The sequence below is a fragment of the Psittacula echo genome (assembly GCF_963264785.1).
Source record: "Psittacula echo genome assembly, chromosome: 13".
Classification (NCBI taxonomy): domain Eukaryota; kingdom Metazoa; phylum Chordata; class Aves; order Psittaciformes; family Psittacidae; genus Psittacula; species Psittacula echo.
Genome location: NC_137749.1, coordinates 13,905,192 through 13,931,218, shown reverse-complemented (window position 1 = coordinate 13,931,218; position 26,027 = coordinate 13,905,192). Strand labels below are relative to the sequence as shown.

Genomic DNA, 26,027 nt, shown 5'->3' with positions numbered 1-26,027 from the left:
TGCTATGGCAACGGAGGCCACGGTCCCCACAGACCACACCCCGGTACAGCCTAACCAATCACAGGCCACGCTCCCCGCAGACCACGCCCCCTCCGTGTGTAGACTACCCAATCACAGGCAACGCACTACCCACCGCAGGCCTCGCCCCCCCCCCTCCAGTGCAGACCACCCAATCACAAGCCATTTCTCCTGTTCAGGCCACGCCCCCATGGCCATCATCCAATTACAGGCCACGCCTCCAACAAGGACCACACCCCCAGCACAGGCCACGCCCCCCGCTGCGGGCCTCACCTCCTTCAGGGCTCCCTTCCCATCACGCATGCGCACTGATCCTCTCACAGCCGCCGCACACACCGGTTGTCCGCGCTGTCCGTTTGCCTTATCGTCACTTCCGGCGCGCAGGCGCAGCGAAGCGCAGCCGCCGGCCGCCATTTCGCCCGCTGCCGTCGGTGCAGCTGGTCCCGGTCCCGTTCGTCCCAGCCCCGCAGCGGGAGCTCCCGCCGCCCCAGCGCAGCGCCATGCCCGCGGGACCCGTGCAGGCCATGGCGCCCGCGCAGCCAGCGCCGCCCGCCGACAGCAAACCGGTGCGCGCCGCGGGGGGAGTGGGGGGGGACAGGCCGCGCTGGGAGCGGGGGCTTCGTACCGGGGCTGCTCGGGGTTCTTGCACGGGCCCGCCTGTGGTTGGTTGCGGGGGTAGGCCGGAGGCCTCCCTGCGGGACCCAGGCGATGGTTGCGCTGTGGGAGCGGGAAGAGTGTCCGAAGGGATCGCACCCCCCCCGCCTCGCTGTGCTTCACTGCCTGGCCCCGCTCTCCTCTGTCTCAGCCCCATTCACCTCAGCGGGAGGCTTTTCCCGGCTGTCCCGCAGTGGGAGCTCAGCTCCCATGGGCAGGGGCTGCTGCTCTGGCTGGGTTTGACACCGTAGCGTCAGCGCTTGTGCCATGAGCCACTGCGGGGACCCGAGCCGATGGCTGATCCTGACGCACACGAGGAAGAGCGAGGCTCCTCCAGATAAACCCCAGCGGCTTCCCCGTGCCCATGGGCAGCTCAGAGGGGTGCTTAAGTGAAAACAGCTCTCAGCGTGGTGCTGCCTTATCCTGCTCCTCAAGATGGTGTTCAGAGCAAGTGGGGATGAGAACTACAGCTCCTTATGGCACGTTTCACCTTGCACTCTCTGTTAAGGTTGTATTTGACCCCTTCTGCCTTGGAGCCATGGGGATTGTGCAGGGCCAGTGGCTTGATTGGAATGTGAACACTCCCCTGTTAAGGGTATAAACGTTTCCCATAGACCTGCTCTCTTGTAACAGCTTTTCCTGTGGAAGTCACTTGGTGAGGAAGGGGGACCAACATCAGTGTCCTGCAAAGAGCTGCTGCTCTGCAGAGGATAGAGCCGTCTGCAAGGAGGGTTCTGGGATCATAATTTGGTTCCTCATGGAATTACCCTGAGAACAATGCCCTGCAGAGCTGTTCTCTATGAACCAGCTCTTGATGCAGCTGCCCTGGATGAAAAGCTCTATTTGGTTTAATGAGGCCTGATCATTCAGGTTCTAGTTTCTTGTGGTCCTCCAGGCCTCTGGGAACATTCCAAGCTTCCCAGCCTGTACGGCAGTGCTGTTATTCCCACATGGAGTGTTCCAGGTGTTCCTCTTTGCTTGCCATTCCTAAAGCTACATGGGATCAAGGCTGGGATAGGAAGAGCACCGGGAGTGCTTGTTTTGATTGCATGGAGGGGCCTGGCTTCCTCTCCAGCTTCCTGTGGTGCTCTGGGCAAGCAGCCACGTTGTCACCCACCCTGAGCAGCCGAGGGCAGTCTGTGGGATGGGAGTGTTAAACCAGAGCCTTGTGTTGGGAAGAACTCCGGGATCTGGGAGCTAAGGAGGGCAGTGGCCTCGGGAGCTGCTTGCTTGGAATATCTCATTCTGACCTGGCATTCACTGAACAGGGGGATGCAGAACAGGGAAGAGCTTCCTAACATCTCATCTCAGCCTCCCCTCTGGCAGTTAAGCTGTGTTAGGATTGTTATTCCCAGTGAAGTTGGGAAGCAATGGAGATCAACCACCTGGCAATCAGGATTCCAGCCATCTAGGCTCATTTGAGTCCCTGGTGCTGGTACACACACATTGCTCACAAGTATTTGAAGTTCCTTCTCTTGTTTTGAGCTTTGATTGCACACGTTTGATTTGAGGTTGTCTGAATTTAGCATCCTCACTGGTTGCAAGCACCATGAAGACGTTTTCCTGTGGCCCTGTTCTTCCCTTTGGCTTGTTGCTGGAGCTGGGAGGCACTAGTGTGTTACCAACGTTATTCCGTACTAAATCCAAACCTCAGCTCTGTGCCAGCTCCTATCCAGAGCACCAGATAAATGTGTGTATATTGTTTGTTCTTACAGCCAGAAGAGGAGCCGAAAGAGGAAGCAGCCCCAGCCAAGCCTGTGGTTGGAATTATTTACCCTCCTCCAGAAGTCAGGAATATTGTGGACAAGACTGCCAGCTTCGTAGCCAGGTAATGGACACTGCTGTTGGCTCACAATTCCAGGGATTTTCCTGCTTTTCCTCTTTGCTGCTAGTGGCTGTGCAGCTCTGGAAGCTGAAGGAGGTCCCAGTCCTGTGGGAAGGCTCCTCACCTGTGTGGTGAGCCTCGGGTTAAATCCCACCCCTGTTTGTGCTCAGCTCAGTAGCCCCATCTCACACTGCCCTGAGAGCCAGAGGGAGAGAGGTTCCTCCAGGGAAAGTGTGATGCTCCCTTAGGGCAGGATCTCCTGTGATGTGTGGACACCAGCACAGTGATTGGTGGGAGTGGATCTCAAATGTAGGGAGGAGTCTAAAAGCTGAATAAATTTGACTCGTGGGCTTCTTCCATTTGCTGACTGGCATCATTCCTAGAATCCCAGCCTGGTTTGAACTGAAGGAACCTTAAAACTCAGCCAGCTCCAACCCCTGCCATGGGCAGGGACCCCTTCCACTGGAGCAGGGTGCTCCAAGCCCCTGTGTCCAACCTGGCCTTGAACACTGCCAGGGATGGGGCAGCCACAGCTTCTCTGGGCACCCTGGGCCAGCGCCTCAGCACCCTCACAGGGAAGAGCTTCTGCCTAAGAGCTCAGCTCAGTCTCCCCTCGGGCAGGTTCAAGCCATTCCCCTTGGCCTGTCCCTACAGGCCCTTGTCCCAAGCCCCTCTCCAGGTTTCCTGCAGCCCCTTCAGGCACTGGAGCTGCTCTCATGTCTCCCCTTCAGGAGCCTTCTCTTGTCCAGGCTGCCCCAGCCCAGCTCTCTCAGCCTGGCTCCAGAGCAGAGCTGCTCCAGCCCTCGCAGCAGCTCCGTGATCTGATTTCTGGCTTATTGCTGTGTGAGGTCTTAGGGGGTTGGATCCTGGTCCTCCTGGCAGCATGTGGGTACCACAGGAGGTGCCACCCCTCAGCTGGCTCATTCTTACCTTCCATGGCATCCAGCAGCCACACACTGTGCTGTCACGTCACTGGAAAGGGCCACTTGTCACTGTGGGTTCAAGGGAGTTACTCGTTGCTGCTCTGGACAAAAGCACTTATTGTGTAACTGATCTCTGAGTGCTGCCAGGGAGCGTTGGCTTTCTGTGAGGATAGGGAAGGGGCTGTTTATCTTTTGGTATTGTAAAGACCTCCTCTTTTGGAAGGGGTGGAGTGTCCAAACAAGACTTGGAGGTAACCAGAGGATGTGAAGAGAAATATGCTCTGGCTCAAGTGCCCCCAAATAGATGGATGAGAGGAATGGATGGTACCTCAGCTTAGGGCTCCATGAATGCAACCCTGCCACACTCAGCCTCTGCACAGGCTGCTCTTTACCTACTTTTTTCCTTATATGAACTTTCTGCAAGTGAAACTGGTCCCAAAAGCTCGTGAGTAGAGCAGATTGGTCAGGAAGTAACTTGTAAACTGCATCCCATAAACTGTCAGTCCAGTAAATGGCCTTTTGTTTGTCCGTGGCCAGATGGGGTTGTGGAACACTGCTGAGTTTTGAACTGTCTGAAGAAACATTCCCTGTGAAGTGTTCAGACTAAATCAGGACAAGTGCCTTTAACTCGTGTGTGCGGAGCTGGTGGGTGTGAGTTACTTAGAGGTGAACTCCTTCCATGCAAGAGAGGAAATTGTCCTTTGAGGGGCTGATGCACGAACACATCTTACCGTAAAAGAAACAGACCTTTACCCGGGAGTTGATGCCTGTTCACCTGAACAATTCCTCTGTTTCCTCCCCAGAAATGGGCCAGAGTTTGAAGCTCGAATTCGCCAGAATGAGATAAACAACCCCAAGTTCAATTTCCTGAACCCCAACGATCCCTACCATGCCTACTACCGGCACAAAGTCAGTGAGTTCAAAGAGGGCAAAGCCCAGGAGCCCTCGGCTGCTATTCCCAAGGTGATGCAGCAGCAGCAGACTGCCCAGCAGCAGCTGCCACAGAAGGTAAGTGTCCCTTTCACTCAGGCACAGAACTTTGACTTCTCCCTGGTAACCCACAGCCTGATGTGAAGCAGGAGGTCTGAAACACAAGGAGCTGGTTACACATCTGCAAGAAAGCCAGCAGTGATCCCTTTGCATTCAGAGTCTAGGACTTGGTTGCTGCAGATGGGCATCCCCCAGTTGCTGGGAACTCAAAGTTGGGTGGGAAAGAACCAATTTATTGTTCTACTTGGTCCTTTTTAATGACAAATGTGTGTTGACTGACATGGTACCTACACCAGTGATCGCTCAGATTGGATGGATTTAGTACTCCTACCGTAGGCAAGTTTTTAGAGTCTTGTTCAATTTGGGCTTGTCTTGTAGAAACATTTCCTTTTTTCCTGCCAGAAGGATCAACTTCCCCTTAAAATGTGGGATGCAAAGTGTTGCTAGTCTTGCCTAGCTGTGCTTTTTCTATACTGGCTGGAACGAGAGCACTGGCTGAATGTCTTCCACATGCTTTGCACACCCAGCAGTCATGCTGTGTGGCATTGCCCATCCTGCAGGATTACAGCAACGTCCTGGCAGCTTCCAGCTTTGTTAGCTGGTGCAGCAATGCTTGTTTTACAGTAGGCCCAAACCTAGATGTCCAGATGCACCCTGTGGTACCAGCTTTCCTCCTCCTCCTCCTCCTTGCAGCTGCCAGCATCTCTGGTGTTGCTTTCCCGCAGCAGCTGAAAGCAAAAGGAGTTCTTCAAGTGTTTGGTGATGATTTCCTGAGGGCAGTGCCTGAGCTATGTCCTTCTGCTCTGCAGGTGCAGGCCCAGGTGATCCAGGAGACAGTGGTTCCCAAAGAGCCTCCTCCAGAGTTCGAGTTCATTGCGGATCCTCCCTCCATCTCTGCCTTCGACCTGGATGTGGTGAAGCTGACGGCACAGTTCGTGGCACGCAACGGGCGGCAGTTCCTCACGCAGCTGATGCAGAAGGAGCAGAGGAACTACCAGTTTGATTTCCTTCGCCCCCAGCACAGCCTCTTCAACTACTTCACGAAGCTGGTGGAGCAGTACACCAAGGTACCCTGGCAGCTCAGCCACCAGGTTCAAGCCTCAGCAGCAGTCCTGGGTTCTGGAGGCTACTGAAGCGCTGCAAAGCAGCCAGCCTGGAAACATCTGTAGGTCCATGAGGGTGCTGAGGCGCTGGCCCAGGGTGCCCAGAGAAGCTGTGGCTGCCCCATCCCTGGCAGTGTTCGAGGCCAGGTTGGACACAGGGGCTTGGAGCAAGCTGCTCCAGTGGAAGGGGTCCCTGCCCGTGGCAGGGGGTTGAGCTGAGTGAGCTTTAAGGTCCCTCCCAACCCAAACCAGGCTGGGATTCTATGGGTCTTTCCTTTAAATCCCACTCTAAGTAGAGTGAATATCTCGTATGGCTGGCAGTGTGCGGTGCTGAACACAGTGGGCTGTTACTTAAATGTACCAGCCACTACTGAAATGTACGAGCTGTGGGTTTTTAAATACAGAGCGTAGCTGGAAAGCCAGGAAGGGCATATTTTCAAGTGCAAGCAGGAGGGATAGGTAACAAGAGGGTTGCAGTAGAATAACTGGAATGTCGCAACAGGGATCTGCTGGTGTTTTTATCACTGAGGAAAGAAGATTAATTGCTTTTAAGGAGGCTCTGGCAAAAAGAACTGTCACCAACTGTCCTGTGTCATGTGTTTCAGATCCTGATCCCACCCAAAGGTCTGCTCCTCAAACTCAAGAAGGAGGCTGAAAATCCCAAGGAAGTCCTTGATCAGGTAATGCCTGGGAAATGTATAGAAGCATTTCACTGATCTTTTGAATGTTTCACCTTCGTGTGTTTCTGGTTTATTGGCAGCAAATGCAAATACACAGTCAATAAAATGGGTGTTTCCTCTGTAGCCACTTGAACACAGGGTGCTGCAGTTGCCTTTACTGGCTACCATTGGTGCCAGGGGTGGCAGCAGAGGCTTAGGAACTGCATGAAGCTTTTTTGAGCAGAATGTTTCACTCTCAGACAACTTCACTGTGACCCCTCAGTCACTTGGAGTCCTTCCAGGTTGTTCTTTATTACTTTGACTTCTGTCTTCATCACAGTGAGGCTTTTCCTTTGGAAAGGTGGAATTACAGGGTTGTAACTGTTCTTTGTCGTGCCAGGCCTCTGGAATACTGCCTGTGTAACTGCCCTGAAAGGGTTGGTAGCGTGAGCCTTTAGGTGCTGTAGAGGTGACTGTGTTGTGTCTCTTGTCTGACATTTGGTGCGTGCTTTGCTTATGCAGGTGTATTACAGAGTGGAGTGGGCAAAGTTCCAGGAGCGAGAGAGAAAGAAGGAAGAGGAGGAGAAAGAAAAGGAACGTGTGGCTTATGCGCAAATCGACTGGCATGACTTTGTGGTGGTGGAAACTGTTGACTTTCAGCCCAATGAGCAAGGTACTGAAGCACTGTAACCTCTACAAAACTCTGCTCCCTTTGAGCAGGTGCTGTGTCCTGAAGTGCTGGTTTTAGGCAGACTTCAGGGTTTACAGATGTGGGGAAAGCCTTCTAGTGACACCAGGGCTGGGGTTGTCTCTGCCAGTCAGTATCCTTCCCCTTGAACTAGGTCCAGGACTGCACTAGTATCCACTTTACCACTTCCACCAGGACAGCAGAACTTGTTGCACTTTCTGGCAGCACTTTCACCTGTCAGAGAATCCCAGCCTGGGTTGAAGGAAACTTAAAGCTCCTCCAGTCCCAACCCCTGCCACGGGCAGGGACCCCTTCCACTGGAGCAGCTTGCTCCAAGCCCCTGTGTCCAACCTGGCCTTGAACACTGCCAGGGATGGGGCAGCCACAGCTTCTCTGGGCACCCTGGGCCAGCGCCTCAGCACCCTCACAGGGAAGAGCTTCTGCCTAAGAGCTCATCTCAGTCTCCCCTCTGGCAGGTTAAAGCCATTCCCCTTGGCCTGTCCCTACAGGCCCTTGTCCCAAGCCCCTCTCCAGGTTTCCTGCAGCCCCTTTAGGCACTGGAGCTCCTCTAAGGTCTCTCTGGAGCCTTCTCTTCCTAAGTACTTCTTAAGTTCTACCTATAAGTACCTTCATCTTCACGTGTCATGCTGATGTTGGTCTGGATAGGCTCCATCCTTTCTCTTTTATATACCTTGGCTCCAAGGAGATATTTGATGCCACTGCTGTGTACAGAAACTTCTTTTCATTCAGGAGGTTCATACTTGTCTGTGCATGGAGCAGTGAAGTGGGACAGAGAAACAGGAGCTCTGTTTTCTGCATTGTAGGGAATTTCCCTCCTCCCACCACTCCAGAAGAGCTGGGAGCTCGGATCCTGATCCAGGAGCGTTACGAGAAGTTTGGGGAAAGTGAGGAGGTGGAGATGGAGGTGGAGTCAGATGAGGAAGATGAAAAGCAAGAGAAAACAGATGAGCCCCCAGCCCAGCTGGATCAAGACACACAAGTGCAGGATATGGATGAGGTAACTACCCAACAGACCCATTACTTTCATCCCATAAAGTTTGTGTGCTCCTTGGTGCATTTTCACTGTAAGAAGTTCCTCAGTTCTTTGAGTAAATGAGATTTCTCTCTGATGGAACTTCAGACCAACCTGTTTCTGCTGGAATATGCTATTTTTCATGTTTCCATGAACAACATGATTTCTCCAACAGAGAAATGCAGTGGTGCTGTCACCTCATGGTGTGGATTTTATCTTCCTGTGAGCAAGCCTTCAGGCCACGCTCTGCAGTCTGGAATGCTGAAAGATGACTCATTTTAGACTCTTCCTCCACCCACTGTTTAAGCTGTTTTGTGGTCACAAGGAACAAGAGCAGGGTTAACCATAAGCCCCTGCTTACTCTGCTCTTTAATGTGGAAGCTGAGGGGTTGTTGCTTCCTCTTCTGAGTCTGCTGAACTGGGATTTATCCAGAGGAACCACTGTGGGTGTCAGAGGCAGAGAAGCTCTGTCTCATTGCAGCTGCAGCATCAGCTCTTCCAGCGCTGCACAGGATGTTTATGCCTTTCCCAGATGTTGTCTGTGGGTATTTGACTGCTGGAACTTGATTGTCATTTTTGCGTTTGGTTTAAATAAGGGCTCAGATGATGAAGATGAAGGTCAGAAGGTTCCTCCTCCTCCAGAAACGCCGATGCCACCGCCTCTTCCTCCCACACCAGACCAGGTCATTGTGAGGAAGGATTATGATCCCAAAGGTAAGTCAGGCTGGTGAGGATCAGTTCTCCCTCACTGACCACAAAAGCATTTGTTTCCAGGCTGCTTCAACACTGTGCTCTTCTTTTCCAGCCTCAAAGCCGCTGCCACCCGCCCCAGCTCCAGACGAGTATCTTGTTTCCCCCATCACTGGAGAGAAGATTCCTGCCAGTAAAATGCAGGAGCACATGAGGATTGGCCTCCTGGATCCTCGATGGCTGGAGCAGCGCGACCGCTCCATCCGGGAAAAGCAGAGTGATGATGAGGTCTATGCCCCAGGTCAGCTTCAGGGAGAGCATTGGTTTGCAAACCCCAGCTCCTGGATGAGTTCTGTGCACTCTTAGCACATCCCATCTCTCCCCCAGCTCTCTCTGATAAGGCCCGTCTTAAATGTGGTTTTCTGCTGTTCTCAGCATGCTGGTTATGTGGCTACATTTGTCTTCAGTCCATCAAAGCCTTTCTGTGAAGTTAAAGGCAAAGAGCATAGGCTGCTGCTGAGCAGCAGTTGCAGTCTCTTGAAGAGACTGCCATTAGGTACCATAAAGGTCGTTGGCAGAAGCTTGGTCGCATTTGATTCTGTCACTTGAGATGATAACTTCTCTTGCTGCTTGCAGGTTTGGACATTGAAAGCAGCCTGAAGCAGCTGGCAGAGCGCCGTACTGATATCTTTGGTGTAGAAGAGACTGCCATTGGTAAAAAGATTGGTGAAGAGGAAATCCAGAAACCAGAGGAAAAGGTAGGGTGGACATTAGTGTTGGTTTGGTTTTAGCAGGTTCCTGTAGTATTCTGTATGCTCAGAGACACACAAGTCTTTTGACCTGTGTTCTTGCTGTCAGACTGCTCTCTTGATGTCTTTGCAGCTCACATTGCAGTCTGGACAGGCTGGGGTTGGGCTTATTCTGATATATTTTGTCCTCTCAGGTGACCTGGGATGGCCACTCGGGCAGCATGGCCCGCACACAACAGGCTGCTCAGGCCAATATCACCCTCCAAGAGCAGATTGAAGCGATCCATAAGGCCAAGGGCCTGGTGCCAGAAGATGACAGCAAGGAGAAGATTGGGCCCAGCAAACCCAATGAGATACCCCAGCCACCCCCTCCTTCATCAGCATCAAATCCCCCTGCTAGTGCTCAGCCCATCACATCTGTGCCTCGTCCCCCCACAGTGAGTGTTTGGGCTTTCAAAGGCCATGGTTAGAAGGGAGTCCTGATGAAGGTTAAGGGTTATAAACAGCAGGTTATGAACAGACCTAGGGGCAGTTTAAGATTCATTTGGAAACATCAGAATGTTGAACCTGCTGTTAAAAATGGGAAACAAGACTCGGGTGGAGTGGTTTGTCCTTAGAGGCATCAGAAAGATGTGAGCAGCTGGGCAGGGGGAGGCGGAGAGCACAGGGAGGGTGGGGGCCTGTTTTAGGTGTAAACAGGCAGGATGCAGAACCAAAGGAGTTGCAGGTAAGAGCTGCTCCGGGTTACTCCCTGCCCCAGGGGTTCTGCTGCCTGACTGAAAGTGGCACCCAGGGTGGTGAGGGAAGGAGGAACCATCTCATTTGTTAATGAGGCTCCTGAGCCTGTTCACAGGCAACCTGGGCCTGAGGTTCCCAGCAAGCCTTAGGCCAGCAGAAATCCATGTTATTTTAGCCGGGATTGGGAACAGCCCCCAGCATTCCTGTGTGTTCTGTGTGCACTTCTGGTGTCCTCAACATAAGAAGGACATGGAGCTGTTGGAGCAAGTCCAGAGGAGGCTGCAAGGATGAGCAGGGGCTGGAGCACCTCCTGTATGGAGCCAGGCTGAGAACATTGGGGCCGTTCAGCCTGGAGAAGAGAAGCTGCTGGAGACCTCAGAGCAGCTTCCAGTGTCTGAAGGGGGCTACAAGGGTGCTGGAGAGGGACTCTTCATTAGGGACTGCAGTGATAGGACAAGGGGTGATGGGTTCAGACTGAGACAGGAGATGGTCAGGTTAGATGTAAGACAAAAGCTCTTCCCTGTGAGGGTGCTGAGGCGCTGGCACAGGGTGCCCAGAGAAGCTGTGGCTGCCCCATCCCTGGCAGTGTTCAAGGCCAGGTTGGACAGAGGGTTGGAGCAAGCTGCTGTAGTGCGAGGTGTCCCTGCCCATGGCACGGTGCTGGGACTGGATGATCTTAAGGTCCTTTCCAGCCCAGCGCTTTCTCTGATTCTACATTCCTGCTGATGAAGTGACCCTGTCTCCCTGCAGATGCCCCCTCCCGTGCGTGCTGCTGTGGTTTCTGCAGTCCCCGTCATGCCTCGGCCCCCGATGACGTCCGTGGTCCGTTTGCCTCCGGGATCTGTCATCGCCACCCCGATGCCACCCATCATCCACACCCCGCGCATCAACGTGGTGCCCATGCCCCCCTCTGCTCCCCCCATCATGAGCCCCCGCCCACCCCCCATGATCGTGCCAACAGGTAAGCTCAGTGTGCGCCGGTTCAGCAGCAACTCAGTCCTGGTCAGCATGGGCTTGAGCTCCATTCTGCGCCTTTGGTGCCTGGGATAAGAGGTCTAGGTGGCACCGCAGACTCCATCAGTGAGAGTTTGGAGGTGTTTGGTGTGACCTGTTTCACAGCAGCTGCTGTGGGGCTCAAAACTCCTCCTGCAGCATGAGAGTGAATTGGGTGTCACTGGTTGGTGGCTGTGTCCCCGGGAGCCTGCCCAGGGGAAGGGGAAACACCCAACAGGCCCCAAGGTGAAGAGGATCTGCCAGCACTTCGCTGGGTGTTGCAGCTCCTTGCAGAAGGGAGGGAAAAGTGTTACCTGTCCCCTTTCCTCACAACATTAGGTGTTTCAGAGTTGAAAAGCAGAATGGAAAAGGCAATTCTTCCCTTTCCCCTTCTTTTTTCTTCTTTTTCTCCTTAAAGTGAGGTGCTGGCACTGCTGTCTGTCCAGCTTGGAGCCTTTGCTCTTCTGCAGGATCTGCAGGAAGCTCTTTGGCTGCTTGTTGTCTCTTCCTGGCCTGTTTCCCTCTATGAAAGTTCTGATGTTTGAAGTTTGCGTGTTGCTGTTGGTTGTGTGAACTTCCTCCATGCACACTTCTGGTTATTTTCAGCCCTTGCTGGTTGCTCAGAGAGCTTCTGTATGGGGGGTGCCTGCTGTGTCTCAGTGCTGACCGCACGTTGTGTTGTGTCCCTCTGCCCCCTTCCAGCCTTTGTTCCTGCTCCTCCTGTGGCTCCGGTTCCCTCCCCGGCACCAATGCCTCCTGTGCACCCTCCTCCACCCATGGAGGATGAACCGGTCTCGAAGAAGCTGAAGAGCGAGGACAGCCTCATCCCAGAGGAGGAGTTCCTGCGCAGGAACAAGGTACATGAGTGTATGGCTGCTCACAGAGAAGCACCAGAGAGTGCTGACCCCCTGGGCTCTGCAGCCCCACAGGGATGCGAAGCCAGTTCACTGCATGGAGAGGAGCTGCTGTGCATGAGGGAGTGACCTCCTGAGGTGCTGGCATTCCCAAACTGCTGTGTGCCTTGCTGGGAGCAGTGATACAGCACTCCAGCAGCGTGTGGGGATGGTGCCTTTCTGCACTTGAGGGCAGGGAGAGGTGGGTTTATGGTAATGCAAAGAAGAGCTAAAGGTGCTAATAAGGTTTTAAGAACTGCTGAGCTGGAGGTGGAAGGAGATTCAATATCTCAGTGTCAGCATGACCGTGGTGATGTGAGTATTCCCTAACAACACGGACGGGGTGTTACACTGAACCTTCTCCTGAGGGCTGCCATCAGCATGTGCTGTCCTGAGTCCTTCAGGAGGGCTGTGAGTGCCTGTGGTGCCTGGGCAGAGAGAGGCTTGAGAGAAATCCAGCTGAATGCTTTGTTCTGGGAGCAGTGAAGGCTTTTTCCCATCATTGAGGCATATGTTTACTGAGAGCTGAAGATAGTGCCTGGTCTTGGGAGCAAACACTGTGCCTGGCGCTTGGCTATCGCGGTGCGGAGCCTCCTCACCTTGAGACATTATCTGTGTTTCCTCCAGGGCCCGGTCACGGTCAAAGTCCAGGTTCCCAACATGCAGGACAAGACTGAATGGAAGCTGAACGGCCAAGTGCTGGTGTTCACCCTGCCCCTCTCGGACCAGGCACGTAGCACATGGACCTGGCTGCCCCCTTCCTCCCTGTGCTCTGAGCCTCTTCCCTTGGGGAGCAGCAGCTGACCTGATGGTGGGAGCTGTAAACCTCGGGATGCTCCCCAGGCTGTATCCTCCTGTGAGGGGGTGTGTGTGGGGAGCAGTGGGTACACTCATACAACAGGGAAGCCCCCCTGAACAAGCTCTTTGCTTCTCCCCAGGTGTCTGTTATAAAGGTGAAGATCCACGAGGCCACAGGGATGCCAGCTGGGAAGCAGAAGCTGCAGTATGAGGTGGGTTGAAGCCCTTGAAATGGTGCTTGTTATGGCAGTGCTTTCTCACACACAAACTGACTTTTACCAGAAGAAGTTGGTAATGCACCTACTGCGGTGCTGCAGGGAGCCGAGGCATTGATGTTCCCGGCTGTGCAGCACCTTGGGATACAGAACTGCACAGCAGGACAGCAGGACTAGCTTTGAATAGGTGGCATCAGTGGACTGTTGAGTTGTTGCTGCAGCAAATGAGTCCTCTGGGCTTGGTGGCTTTCTCTGAAGTCAGCCTCTTCTTTTACTGGGGGAGGTTGATAGTTCAGTGTGTCAGTCTCCTCTTGCAGACCTGTGGTATGTGCTTGGGAAGGTGGATGAGAATAACTTGGAAGCCCTGAGAAGGCCTCCTCTGGCCTCACTCCAACAGCTCCACGTCCCTTTTGTGTTGTTGCCCCAGAGCTGGACACAGGACTGCAGGGGGGGTCTCATTTCCAGTCACGCACAGGCACAACCTGCTGCCTGAGCACTGACCTTTGTACACTTGGGAGTTCGTCTGTGGGCAGATGTTGTGTTAACCCTTGGTGAGAAAGGAAGCTTGGAAGCATTCAAGGCCAGGTTGGACACAGGGGCTTGGAGCAAGCTGCTCCAGTGGAAGGGGTCCCTGCCCGTGGCAGGGGTTGGAGCTGGAGGAGCTTTAAGGTCCCTTCAACCTAAACCAGGCTGGGATTCTGTGGTTCTACATAACTTCACTTGGGATGGTGACTGTGTGTGTGAAGGTATCTGGTTTGTATTGTCAGTTCCTGCATCCCCACCTCCTCCAGTGCCCCTCTTCCAAAACACTGGGATCTGTCCCGGTTTTTCCAAAGCCTGCATTGCTCTGTCACCCCCTGTCCCGTCTCCATGGCCGGGAGGGCTTTGGCTCTGGGCTTTTGTGGGAAGGCAGCATTAAGAGTTCTTTAACTGACTTTTTTTCTCCTCCTCTCAGGGCATCTTCATCAAGGACTCGAACTCTCTGGCTTATTACAACATGACCAGTGGCTCCCTCATCCACCTGGCCCTCAAAGAGAGAGGAGGCAGAAAGAAATAGGAACCGTGGAACCCAGAGGCATAAAGTGGCTGTGTTGCCACTCGTATAACCCCAACCCTCTGAGTCTTCCAGCCTTTTAGGGGCTACTCCCACTGCTCTGATTTGATGAGACAGATGCTGAGCTGTGTGTTTGGGAGAGAGAAGAAGTTAGTAGAGCCCTGAAATGTGTAAATGGACTGACCTGGTCTGTTAGGGTTTGATGGTTTGCTTGAATTCCCTCTCGAAGCAACACTGAGATGGTGCCCAGCTCAGTACATCCATCTTTGAGGGATTTACACTGACCATCATCTGTCTGAGTGCTGCTTGCTGCTTCACTTCACCTTTTCCTGACAGCTTCTTCCTTCTCAACACAGCTGCCAAGTCCCTTATTCTTTCCCTGTCTTGGATCCCTCTGCAAGAGCCTCTCAGATTGACCCTGACTTGGAAACTTACCCGCCCTGTGCAGGAGTGTTTGGATCTGTGTGTGTTAAAACAGCTTCCTGCTGCTTCTGTAGAGCCTCCAGTTTGTTTTAATAAACACCTCTTGGTGCAGGCGTCTGTGGTTCTGTGGTGCCTCAGGGTTTGGTGATGTGGATGGAGCTGTGCCGCACTTCAGAGCACTTGCAGGGGCTGCAGGGATGTACATTGGGGTTTGTTGTTTACTGTAGGAAATTCTTGTGTTTTCCAGGATTGGCTGCAAGACAGGGGTTTGGTTAAAATTCCCCTGGTGATCCAGAGTTACTCCTCAATGTAAAGCACAAAAGGGACGTGGCTGTTGGAGTGAGTCCAGAGGAGGCCATGGAGATGCTGCGAGGGCTGGAGCAGCTCTGCTCTGGAGCCAGGCTGAGAGAGCTGGGCTGAGGCAGCCTGGACAAGAGAAGGCTCCTGAAGGGGAGACCTGAGAGCAGCTCCAGTGCCTAAAGGGGCTGCAGGAAACCTGGAGAGGGGCTTTGGACAAGGGCCTGCAGGGACAGGCCAAGGGGAATGGCTTGAACCTGCCAGAGGGGAGACTGAGATGAGCTCTTAGGCAGAAGCTCTTCCCTGTGAGGGTGCTGAGGCGCTGGCACTCTCTTTCTGTGATGCTCTGATTTATGCTTTAGGTGTAAACATAATGCCCACAAGCGCTGCTGTCTGTGTGTGTGGGCAGAAAGGCTGCTCTGAATTTAGATTTTTATTGGAAAAGGTGTTTGTGCTTCGTGTTGTGCAGCTGCCACCTTGGGCTTGTGGAGATCCTGTGCTTCAGTCAGAGCTGTGCTGCAGGCTGATCCACAGACACAGCAGCCAAGTTAATGGACAGGTGCTGCAGGAGCGGCTGTTGTTTGTGGTGTGGGTGTCTCTCTTCTCTTGGGATAATCCAAAACCACGGATTTATTATTATTCTTCGTGGTAGTCAGGCACTGCCACAACATCCTCATTGCCTTACTGCATGGTCAGGGGAGAGAGATGCAGCAGCAGAAGGGAAGCACCGGCCTCCTCCCGCCCCAGTGTGCTCCTCTGGGCCAGGAGCAAGCCTTGCTGCCCTGGGGAAGGTGCCTGGTGCTGGCATTGGCCCCTGGCTGTGGTGAACCCACATGTCAGCATACTGCCATTGGGAATGTGCTCCTGCCCCACAGCAAAGGTGTGCAATGACCTTGATTTGCTTTAAAACACGGGAGGATTGGTGCAAACAGGTGCCTGGTGTAAAACCAAACTGCAGCAAAGCTCTGAAATGGAGAAGTGGTGTTGGACATCCGGTGTGGGACTGGGCTTGTGGTCACCCGGCTTCGCTCCTCCAGCTGTGCCTGGTGGGGGTAAGTGCTGTGATGCTCCCTGATCCCACATGTATGTGATCCCATGTGTGTCTTTGCCACTGCCCTCATGCTCAGGTGCCATTTTCACCCTAGCAGGGCTGAGCTCCTGCGCCACTGCTCCCACAGGAACCCTTCCTGCTAGGAATAGCTCAGGTGGAGCCTGGCCAGCCCCTCCCATCAACATAAACGGTGAACAGGGCCCTTGTGTGTGTGTCTGGGACAAACCCATCACTCTCAGAGCTGTCCATGCAGGGGCAGGATCCATGTGAAGCGTCTGGAGGTGGGGTGGAGCTTGGTGCCTGCGCCCCATGGCCCAGCCGTGCGAAAGCTTCACCCAGGACCTCTCCCAGCCCGTTGCTGTCTCCCAGGGTCCGTTGCTGCTGTGTTTTACCGGCCGGGGCTGGCGCGGACAATGCTGCCGCTTAGGAAACCTCAGCGTGAGGAGGCGGTGGGAGCCCGGGGGCTGGGGCAGGATGGGATGCGATGTGCGGTGCTTGCCGCTGGCTCCAACCCGCCCGGGCCCCGTGCCCCAGCCCCATGTGTGCCTGTGACAGCCCCGGTGCGGCCCCGCTCCCGCTCCCTGCCCCTCTGCCGCCGCTGGCCCCGCCTCCCTGCGCTGTCACCCTGATTGACAGCTCCCACCTGGCCGCTCAGCCAATGGCGGCAGTCCGCCGTCGCCATCCTTGCGGCTGATTGGCTGTCTGCGCGCTCCCGCCCAATAGCGGCGCGGCGCGGGGGCGTGTCCGGGCTGGCGGGGGCGTGTCCGCCGCCGTGGCCGCGGCATGGAGGAGCGCTGAGGCGCCGCGGAGCCGCCATGGCCAAGAGCCGCGGGCCCGGCTCGCCCGGCGGCCGCCACCACAGCCTGGCCGGGACCCGCGAGAGCCTGGCCGAGCCCGGCGCCGACGAGCTCAGCTCCCTCGGCTCCGACTCCGAGGTCAACGGCGGCGGCCCCGAGGAGCGGCGCGTCGACAAGTTCGGCTTCATCGTGGGCAGCCGCAGCGCCGAGGGGCCGTGAGTCGGGCCGGGCCGGGCCGGGCGGGCCGCGCGTCAACGAGCGCCCGGTAGAGCAGCTGCCGGCACCCGCAGGGCTGAGCCGCGGGGCTGGGCCGCAGCGGAGAGCGTCCCCCGGGGCCTATCCCCGGCTCCCTGCAGAGCCCGGCCCCGCCGTGCCCGCGCCCCGGAAGAGCGGCAGCGCCCGGGGCGGGGCGCGGGGCCTCAAGGGGGGCAGCGCCCCTGGAATGGGGGGGTCCGGGACCCGCCGCCTGGGGCAGAGCCCGGCCGTGCCCCGGGGGTGCCCGCGGTGCAGGCCGGGGCTGAACCTGAGCCCGCAGCGTTGTTCCGGCCTCTTCTCGGTGTTGGTAAGGGGGGAAAAGCCGGGAAGCGCCGTGGATCCCACCTCGGGGATCCGGTACCTCTGGGCCCCTTCTCCTCCGAGCGCTGGATTCCAGCGGGGAAACGGAGGCGGCCGGGGCCGTTGTTGGGCCTCCTGCCGGGACGGGCGGCAGCGGGGAAGGCCTGGGAGGGAGCCGGGCAGCCCAGGCTGGGGCCAGGAGCAGCCCAGGGCGGTGCTGGCAGCAGGAATGTGCTCGGGGCTGGTTCGGCAGCGTGTTTGTGCGGTGCTTCACAGCGACGCCCTGGCCAGCACAGGGCCTGCGGTGGCTCGATGGGACCCGGGTGGTTCCCCCCCCCTGCGGCCCGTGCCTCGGTTTCCCCGTGCACACGGAGCAAAGCGTTTGCCCCTCGGGTGTTACGGGGCCAGTCCCTGGGGGCAGAAGGCACCAGGGGGTTCGCTGCTGGTGCTGGACAAGGTGCATCGCGCCGGGGGATGAACCCTGGCCCTGCTCATGGCTCAGCACCGTAGCAGCGGGGTGGCTTCTGCTGCTGCACCCCATCCCGGCAGCACTTCACGTGTCCCTGGAGATGTCCTGGTCCCTGCAGCTTTGCCTGCTGGAGCTCCTGGTGCTGGAGGCAAGTGGCTGCTCTCAGCGTGGTGGCTGCAGTCACTGGGGACCGAGCCTTCCTCCTGTGCCCCATGGATGCGCTGAGGTCCAATCCTGGCCTTCTCCAGGGCTCTTATCCGCTCTCCATCTGTCCAGGAGTGGATAAGCAGGAGTTCAGAGCCTCCCTCTGGCTTGGCAGAGCTGGGGTCTCTCTGGCGGGAAGGGTCTCGGGGAAGCATAGGGAGGGCAAGTGGGAGGTCCCAGCAGCTGCATAGGGTCTGGGGGGCACCGGGGAGGGCCAAGCTGTGGGGCTGTCACCTACAGTGTGGGTGCAGGGGAGCATCCACATCCTCCTTGCACAGGGCATCTCGTGTGGGTGCCCCCAGCCCGTCCTCCCCGCCTGGGCCATATGAAGTGCCTCTGGTGCCCATCTGTGCCCGCTGCCAGCAGCTGGTAACAGCTTCCACTCAGGGCTGGCCGGGCTCCAGCAGGCCCAGGGCCAGCGCTCCCGAGCTTCCCACGCCTCAAGAGCCCCGGCACGGGGCCAGCGCCCTCTGTCCGCTGTGCCGGATCCCTTCGGATCCCAGCTCCGGTGGGTGGGATCCAGCAGAGGAGTGGGGCAGGGAGCTGCCAGCTGGATACAGCCCTGGGCTCCCTGCATTCCGGGAGGAGGCAGGGCTTGGGTGTCCTGTGCTCCATGGAGGATGCTCAGCACCGGCTGTGGTCCTTGGGTCCCCAGGAAGGATTTGACAGGGCTGTGGGCAGTGTGGAGCTGAGGCCAGGGCAGCGCTGAGCCTGCTGAGGTTGGCGCTGATGGCTTGAGAAGCTTCTGCTGGCCCTGGGGTGTCCCTGCTCAGGGCCTGGCTGAGCTCTGTAACCCATCTCCTCGCTGGTGGAAGGCAGAGGATGCCCGGGGGGTTGGAGGCATCGCAGCAGCATCCCTCCTGCCTCGGGAGGGTTAACTCCGGTTCCCGGCTCGGCTGAGCTGTGCTGGAAAACTCTCCCCTCCCTCCTGGGGGACCCTCAGCTCTGCTGGGCTCGGTGCCGGGCCTGGAGCAGCGCCAGGCTTGGAGCGCGAGCATGACATGATGCTTATGGCCACAGCTTTCCCCGTCTGCAGCCAGCGCTCAGCTCCACAAATGGCTCTGGATGTGCTTCCCGGTTCCTCACCTTCCTGATGTGCCCTTCTCCTGGGCACAGCTCCCCAGGGATGCTCAGGCGCGCAGCGGGTGCAGTGCAGGGTGATCCGGAGCCGTTTGGAGCTGGTTCTGTGCTGGCACCGTGGTGTCATGGGTGCTGAGTGTTTCCAGCTCAAGTGTGTCCTGGCTGGGCTCTGTGCGGGGGGGACACAGGACACAAGGTGCTGGAGAGGACCTGGGGGGCCTTGCACTGATGGCCTCTTCCCCCATCCCACAGGCTGGAGGAGGTGCCCTTGGAGGTGCTGCGGCAGCGGGAGTCCAAGTGGCTGGATATGCTCAACAACTGGGACAAGTGGATGGCCAAAAAACACAAGAAGGTGAGTGGGTGACAGCCACGGCCCCTGGGGCTGCCCCAGCACAGGAGGAAGGACAGCCGTGTCCCCGAGGCAGCCAGCACCCTGTGTCCCATTCCTGGAGGGAACTGCTGGCTCATGGAAACTTCTGTTTTGAGCATCTCATGGATGCAAAAGACTCCGGGTAGGAAATGTTTGAGGCTGGTGTGTGTGGTGCTGGTCTGCAGGCTGGGGTCCCAGGGGGACCCATGGTGCCGTGTGCTGGCTGGCTGTGTCTGTTGGTGCTTCCTGACCAGGCTGGGATAGAATGGGATGGGATGGGATGCAGAAGGCCTGTGTGTCCACTGGAAGCAGTGAGGCTATTGGCACCAGCCAGTGCTGCCAGAGAGCAGCCAAAGGGCCTCCTCCTCCTCCTCCTCCTCCTCCTCCTCCTCACCCCGCTGGCAGAGCCTCCTGGCATGGCTCCGTGCTGTGCTCCTGAAGCGCTGTCTCTGCTTGGAGCCTCTTGTTCAGCGCAGGAATCCCTCCTGTTTCTTGGCTGCTCACAAAGGATTCGGGAGAGCTTCTCGGGACGCGGCAGCGGGCACTTTGTTCTGCGGGTGCTTTCTGCTGCTCTCCAGCCGTGCTCAGGCTGGGATCAGGGCTCTGGCAGCAGCAGGGCTGGCAGAGGAGCTCCCTCTGCTTGGGCTGAGCTCCCAGGGGCCTCCATGGGGCTGATGTGCTGTATTTGTCTTGAAGCAAAAAACGATGCCCAGAGCCTCTTGAGACCTAGAATCTCAGGGAAGATTGTGTTGGAAGGGGCCTTAAAGCTCATCCAGCTCCAACCCCTGCCACGGGCAGGGATCCCTTCCACTGGAGCAGCTTGCTCCAAGCCCCATCCAGCCTGGCCTTGGACACTGCTGGGGGTGGATCTGGATCTCCAGAGAGCTGCCCTGTGCCTGGAGCTCTGGGGCTGCTCAGGGACGGGAGCCAGGCCTGGCCTTGATGCTGCTCTGGCCGGAGCCAGGCTGCTTTGATACGGGGCCATGCTGCGTGGCTGCTCCCTGTGCCTCTGAATGCCCCGGGGCTGGCTGACAGCCCGGGGATCCCTTGGGCCAGCCCTGCTGGGCTCACCCACGCCTGCACTGCTCCAGCATCCCAAATCGCTCCCTCCCTTGCCCGCCTGGCCTCGGTCCCGATGGAACCTCAGCCTCACGTCCTTCCTGGCACTGAGGGCTGGTCCTTGCCCTTTGTCGCCAGCCCGAAGGAGGACAGACCCATGAGCAGCACTCAGGCTGCTCTTTGCTTTTGGCCTCCCTCAGCCTGGACACGCTCCTGATCCCTGGAAGAACACAGTGGGATCCAGGGGGCCCGGAACCCCCAGCACCGGAGCCATGGGGATGAGATGCTCGGGGCTTCCAAGGGGATGAGGTGCCTGGCTCTGGTGCCTGTGGCGCTGCAGGGGCTGCACTGAACCCAGCAGGGCAGCTTCCTTCCTGGCAGCTGGGCCAGCAGGAAGGGGAGCTGGCTCCGGGAGGGAGCTGGCAGCAGGGCAGAGCTGCCATGGGCATCGCCTGCGGGCTTCCTGCAGGCACAAAGGCCCTGCAGGACCGGGGCTGCCCCGGTAAACACAGCACCATGGGGAGGGAGCAGCAAAACCCCCCGGGGACAGGGAGCTGCACCAGGCTGCCTGGAAACAACCTGCTCCTGAGCTACAGCAGCAAAGGGAGGGGAGCTCTGGGCAGGCTGGAGATGCCAGGGAGGGTATGGGGGCTCTGGCATCCCATTTCTCTGGCAGTTGAGACGAGCTCCCCATGTGGGGATGGGAGGTGTGGAGCCGTGCTGAGGGTCTGCAGGGTCTTGTATGGGCTGACTGCTGGAAACACTGCTCTGATGGGCCCAGCAATGCTGCATGTGCTGGCCAGGGTCCATGGGGAGGTGGTGCTGCCGATGCCCCAGGACTGGGGGTGTCTGGTTTTGGTCCTTGCTGGCTGCTGGCAGGAGCAGGGTTAAGCCCTGCTGTGGGATAGGTGCTGGTGCTGCCACACTGGACTTTGGTCCTGCTGGTGCCCAGTGCCAAGGAAACCAGGGGCTGGCTCTGGGCACGGAGCTGGTCATGCGTGGAGCTGGGGCCCAGCCGGCCTGGGATGAGAGGGGGGAAAGGCCAAGAGCTCGGCAGCTTGCATCTCCCTGCTCTCCCTGGGTCAGAGGAGGGCTGGACTGGAGCCTGGAGAGTGCTCCTGTGTGATTCCAGTGCTTCCCGTTGGCTGTGCCAGGGAGGGAGCACCCGCTCCCCATTTGTCTCCAGTGTTTGCTTTTCCAGCTCCCAGCAGGGTCACAGAATGAATGGAATCATACAAGGGTATGGGTGGGAAGGGACCTTAAAGCTCCTCCAGCTCCAACCCCTGCCACGGGCAGGGACCCCTTCCACTGGAGCAGCTTGCTCCAAGCCCCTGTGTGCAACCTGGCCTTGAACACTGCCAGGGATGGGGCAGCCACAGCTTCTCTGGGCACCCTGGGCCAGCGCCTCAGCACCCTCACAGGGAAGAGTGAATCCTGCTTTGAGGCAGAGCCAGGCTCGTCTGGAGCTGTTTGCGGACCATGAACCCTCAGCTGGCTCCTGGCAGTGTCTGCAGCTCCCTCATGCCCATGGCAGGGGTTGGAATTGGATGAGCCTCAAGGTTCCTTCAACCCAAACCAGGCTGTGCCTCAGTGGCCGGGCACCCCGGGGTGCAGCCGGTGCTCAGCCCTGCTCCATCTTGCCCCGAGAGCCTCTTTGCCCACAGCTGCTCCATGATATTCCCAGTGATAGCTCTGTGTGTATCCTGCAGATCCGGCTGCGGTGCCAGAAGGGGATCCCCCCCTCGCTGCGGGGCCGGGCCTGGCAGTACCTGTCCGGGAGCAAGGTCAAGCTGGAGCAGAACATCGGCAAGTTTGATGTGAGTGCTGGTACAGGGGTGCTGGTGCGGATGGTGCTGGTGCATGAGGTGCTGCTGTGGGGAGGTGCTGGGTCAGCTCCTTCTCCCCCTAGGGCTGGGGCATCAATTGGGGTCCCAGATGCTGCTTGTTTCTGCTGTGTGTGTGTGGGGGGCAAGAGTGCCCTGACCCACAGCCAGGTGGGGCTCGTGTTTGGGGCAGAGCCAGGCCCAGCCTGGAGGCTGTTCCCCCAGCCCCATGGACCTGGCACCGTGCTGATGTGGGGTGCTGCTCACCCTGACTCTGTGCTCGCCAGGAGCTGGATCTCCTCACGGGGGACCCGAAGTGGCTGGATGTGATCGAGCGGGATCTCCACCGCCAGTTCCCCTTCCATGAGATGTTTGTCTCACGCGGAGGCCATGGGTGAGTGGAGCTGCTGCGTGTCCGGGCTGGAGCCCTGGCTTGGACCAGCACTGTGGGGTGGGCGCTGTGTGTCCCCCCTCCACAGCTCCCAGGGCATCCAGGCGCAGGCTGAAAGCAGGATGGCTTCTCAGGAGCTCAGTGCATGGGGCGCAGCCCTCATCGCCGGCTCTGACCCCAGGTGGAGGGAGGAGGTGGCCACTGTGGTCTCCGTGTCACCGGGGACCTGTCCTTCCCCATGTGTTGGGGAGTGTCTGTGCCACTGTGCTTGCAACTGGGTCATTGCCTGGCCATGGTTCAGCTTGAGCCAGCACCCGTGGAGATGGTAGTCTACAGGTAGGAGATAACACATCCAGGTAGGATGGGGCCTCCATGGGCAGAGCTGTGGTTATTGTGTCCCTGGGGATGTGTGGAAGCAGGATCCCAGGCTCGTGGCGGCCAGCGGCGGGTCCCCATGGGGTGCCCAGTGTGGATTCCTCCATGGGCTCTGCCGGGACACTGCCATGCCCTGTGTCCAGCTCCCTGTCCCGGTGTCCCCGCAGGCAGCAGGACCTGTTCCGGGTGCTGAAGGCATACACCCTGTACCGCCCCGAGGAGGGCTACTGCCAGGCCCAGGCCCCCATCGCCGCCGTCCTGCTCATGCACATGCCAGCCGAGGTACGAGTTGGGGCCCAGGGGGGTGCTGAGGGGTGCCCCTTGCCTCCCTTGGTCGCAGGGAGCTGTAGGGCTGCTCCCTGGGCACTCATTGCTGTCCTTGGCTTGCAGCAAGCGTTCTGGTGCCTGGTGCAGATCTGCGAGAAGTATCTCCCCGGCTACTACAGCGAGAAGCTGGTGAGTGAAGGGCCCGTGGTGCCCTGGGGGCGGTGGGGACCTCTGATGGCTCCCTCAGCTCCTCACCCCGGAGGGAGAAGGGAGCGTGGGGAGTCCTGGGTGCTCCCACAGTATCCGTGTTGTGCCGTGGTCCCTGGGAGCATCCCGCGGTCAGGGATGGGGCGCTCCCGCTCCCAGCATCCGTGGGGCACAGCTCTGCTCCAGGAGCCAGGTCGGGGGGTGACTGCTCCTCCGGTGGGGCTGGGTGCTGGGATGCTGGTCCCAGGGCTGTGCTGGGGTTAAGGCCTCTGGATGCTGTCCCTGCAGGAGGCCATTCAGCTGGATGGGCAGATCCTCTTCTCGCTGCTGCACAAGGTCTCTCCCGTGGCCTACAAGCACCTGAGCAAGCAGAAGATCGACCCCATCCTCTACATGACGGAGTGGTTCATGTGCGCCTTCTCCCGCACGCTGCCCTGGAGCTCCGTCCTGCGCGTCTGGGACATGTTCTTCTGTGAAGGTAGAAGCTCCTCACCCACCATCCTCCTCCTCGTCCCGGGGTAAGCACATGGACAGCACCTGGGGCTGTAGCAGAAGCTCTGCAGCCGCTGCTTGCCTGTGCCTGGCACATGGGACCTGTTGTAGGGCAGGTTTGGGGCAGCCACGTGCCTGGGATGGAGGCTGGGCTGTTGGCTTGGGGTCTGGGGACACACATGTCCCAAATCCACCCTCTTGCATGTCCTGACTGCTGGCGGGGCTGGGACCTGGTGTCCCACAGCACCTGAGGGACACAGTGGCAGCGTCACCCTGCTTGCTGGGCATTTCTTGCCTCACCTCTCCCGTTGCAGGGGTGAAGATCATCTTCCGCGTGGGCCTGGTGCTGCTCAAACACACTCTGGGCTCCTCGGACAAGCTCAAGTCGTGCCAAGGCCAGTACGAGACCATGGAGAGGCTGAGGGCCCTCAGCCCCAAGATCATGCAGGAGACCTTCCTGGTGCAGGAGGTGAGGTGCTGGGGGAGCTCTGTGGTCCCAGTGCTGCCCAGTTACTGCACTGGGGTGGGCAGAGCTGGTGTAGCATGGGGGGCAGCCCCCAGACAGCTTGGATTTGGGGTTGCCTCTGCCTTGGGGGTGCCCCCACCGGAGTCAGTGCTGTCGCTGTCGCTGCTGACACGAGCCGTGTCCCACAGGTCATCGAGCTGCCGGTGACGGAGCGTCAGATCGAGCGGGAGCACCTCATCCAGCTGAAGAAGTGGCGGGAGACACACGGGGAGCTGCAGTGCAAGAGCCCCCCCCGCCTGCACGGCGCCAAGGCCATCAGCGAGGCCGAGCCCCCCCCTCGCAAAGCGCTGGAGCCCGTCCCCTCCATCATCGTGTCCCCAGGGCCCGCACCCGTGCCCAAGGCCCGCAAGAGCAAGGAGAAGAGCAAGGAGAAGAGCAAGGAGAAGAGCCCGGCCAGCCCCGCCAACGGCCCCGGGGCCGAGGGCCATGGGGCGCCCAGCTCAGCCCAGGAGCTGCTGCACCCCCAGGTCTCCCCCCACCACCAGTCCAAGGAGAGCCTGAGCTCCCGGGAGAGCGAGGACACGTACTTGTAGGGCCAGCACAGCACGCATGGACCCGGGCTGGAAGCCACTGCTGGGGGCTGCGTGGGGACCCATGGCCCCCAGCACCGGAGCGATGGGAACACGCCATGGTCCCCATATGCAGGGGCCGCGGTGACCCACGGGGACACCTCGGTGCTGGCACCATGCGTGGTGGGAGCCCTGGCAGGGGTGGCTGAGCCACCCAAGCTCCCTCCCCACAGCTGGGGGATCCTGGGTGCGCCTTGGTCCCTTTGCCCTGTCCCAGAGCCCCGCTGTCCCCAGGGTCCCTCCATTGCTTCCATCCGTCTGCCAGCCCCAGGGCCAGTTCCCAAGCACTCACGCCTGGTGCAGGGGCACTGGGGGTATGTAGGGAGCCAGGAGCACCCCTCACCCTGCTCCTCTTTATCTAGTGAGGATATATCAAGCTGTAGCCCTACCTGTAGTACCCAATGTACCTACTCACTTGAGCCTATTTATTACTCCTCTGTGGCAGTAACCGTCGCAGGACAGGGACAGAGGTTGGGAGCTGCAGGAGCCGGGGGGTTGATGCCAGACCACGGGGCTAAAGCCCCTCCCCGTGTCCTCAGCCTCGGGGAGAGCATTCCGCCCCCCGGGGCTCCCCCCAGCACTTCTGCCCCCCCCCCCCGATGCCCAGCAGGGGCGATGCTCTCCCTGGTTTGGGGTCCCCTCTCTGCTGCCTGAGGGTTGGGGGGTGGCTTTGTAAAATAAAGCGGGGAAACACGGTTTTGTACAAAGGTAAATAAAGCAGATTGTGTAAAGGCGCCTGCGGCCCCGCGTCCTCCCGTCTGCGGGGTGGGGGGGGCCATGGGGCGGGGGTGTCCCCCTATGTCCCGTGGGGGGTCCTGCCGGGGGAGAAGGTGCTGGGAGGGTGCCATGGGGCAGAACCCCCTGCTCTCACCCCGATGTCACCGCCCTGGTTAACCCCGTGTTTGGGGGGAAGGGGGGGCTCGGCTTTTGGGGTCGCGATGTGCCCGGTCCCTGCGTGACCGGGGCCGGGGCACGGGAGGGGGCGTGGCGATGGGCGGAGCGATGGGCATGGCCTGCGTTGTCCCCGCCTCCTGGACGGGACGGGCTTG

General features: G+C 58.4%; 2 protein-coding genes across 3 annotated transcripts; both read left to right on the top strand.

The window, feature by feature from the left end:
* The first annotated feature begins 395 nt into the window (after positions 1-395).
* On the top strand, positions 396-14,557 carry SF3A1 (splicing factor 3a subunit 1). Its single transcript, XM_080628726.1, has 16 exons — positions 396-584; positions 2,388-2,500; positions 4,224-4,428; positions 5,220-5,477; positions 6,119-6,193; positions 6,695-6,845; positions 7,685-7,878; positions 8,490-8,607; positions 8,699-8,884; positions 9,220-9,341; positions 9,527-9,769; positions 10,821-11,031; positions 11,766-11,920; positions 12,584-12,685; positions 12,895-12,966; positions 13,925-14,557. Exons 1-16 carry the CDS (start codon positions 519-521, stop codon positions 14,024-14,026), a joined length of 2,373 nt encoding a protein of 790 aa, XP_080484852.1. The 5' UTR covers positions 396-518; the 3' UTR covers positions 14,027-14,557.
* A 2,019-nt stretch (positions 14,558-16,576) lies between these two features.
* TBC1D10A (TBC1 domain family member 10A) lies at positions 16,577-25,676 on the top strand. 2 transcript variants are annotated; one of them, XM_080628600.1, is made up of 9 exons: positions 16,577-16,806; positions 19,152-19,251; positions 22,038-22,145; positions 22,439-22,545; positions 23,085-23,199; positions 23,308-23,373; positions 23,680-23,869; positions 24,198-24,352; positions 24,538-25,676. In XM_080628600.1, exons 1-9 carry the CDS (start codon positions 16,610-16,612, stop codon positions 24,940-24,942), a joined length of 1,443 nt encoding a protein of 480 aa, XP_080484726.1. In that variant the 5' UTR covers positions 16,577-16,609; the 3' UTR covers positions 24,943-25,676. The 2 variants fall into 2 exon arrangements, with proteins under 2 accessions (XP_080484726.1, XP_080484727.1); XM_080628601.1 differs by lacking the exon at positions 16,577-16,806 and adding an exon at positions 17,016-17,153.
* The last annotated feature ends 351 nt before the right edge of the window (positions 25,677-26,027 follow it).

Excerpts from the sequence above, each read along its gene's own strand:
- SF3A1 (XM_080628726.1), top strand. The coding sequence starts at position 519 with ATGCCCGCGGGACCCGTGCAGGCCATGGCGCCCGCGCAGCCAGCGCCG. Across the intron at positions 6,194-6,694 it reads CCAAGGAAGTCCTTGATCAG|GTGTATTACAGAGTGGAGTG; the intron begins GTAATGCCTGGG and ends TTGCTTATGCAG. Across the intron at positions 12,686-12,894 it reads CCCTGCCCCTCTCGGACCAG|GTGTCTGTTATAAAGGTGAA; the intron begins GCACGTAGCACA and ends GCTTCTCCCCAG.
- TBC1D10A (XM_080628600.1), top strand. The coding sequence starts at position 16,610 with ATGGCCAAGAGCCGCGGGCCCGGCTCGCCCGGCGGCCGCCACCACAGC. Across the intron at positions 22,546-23,084 it reads GTCTCACGCGGAGGCCATGG|GCAGCAGGACCTGTTCCGGG; the intron begins GTGAGTGGAGCT and ends GTGTCCCCGCAG. Across the intron at positions 23,374-23,679 it reads GCTACTACAGCGAGAAGCTG|GAGGCCATTCAGCTGGATGG; the intron begins GTGAGTGAAGGG and ends CTGTCCCTGCAG.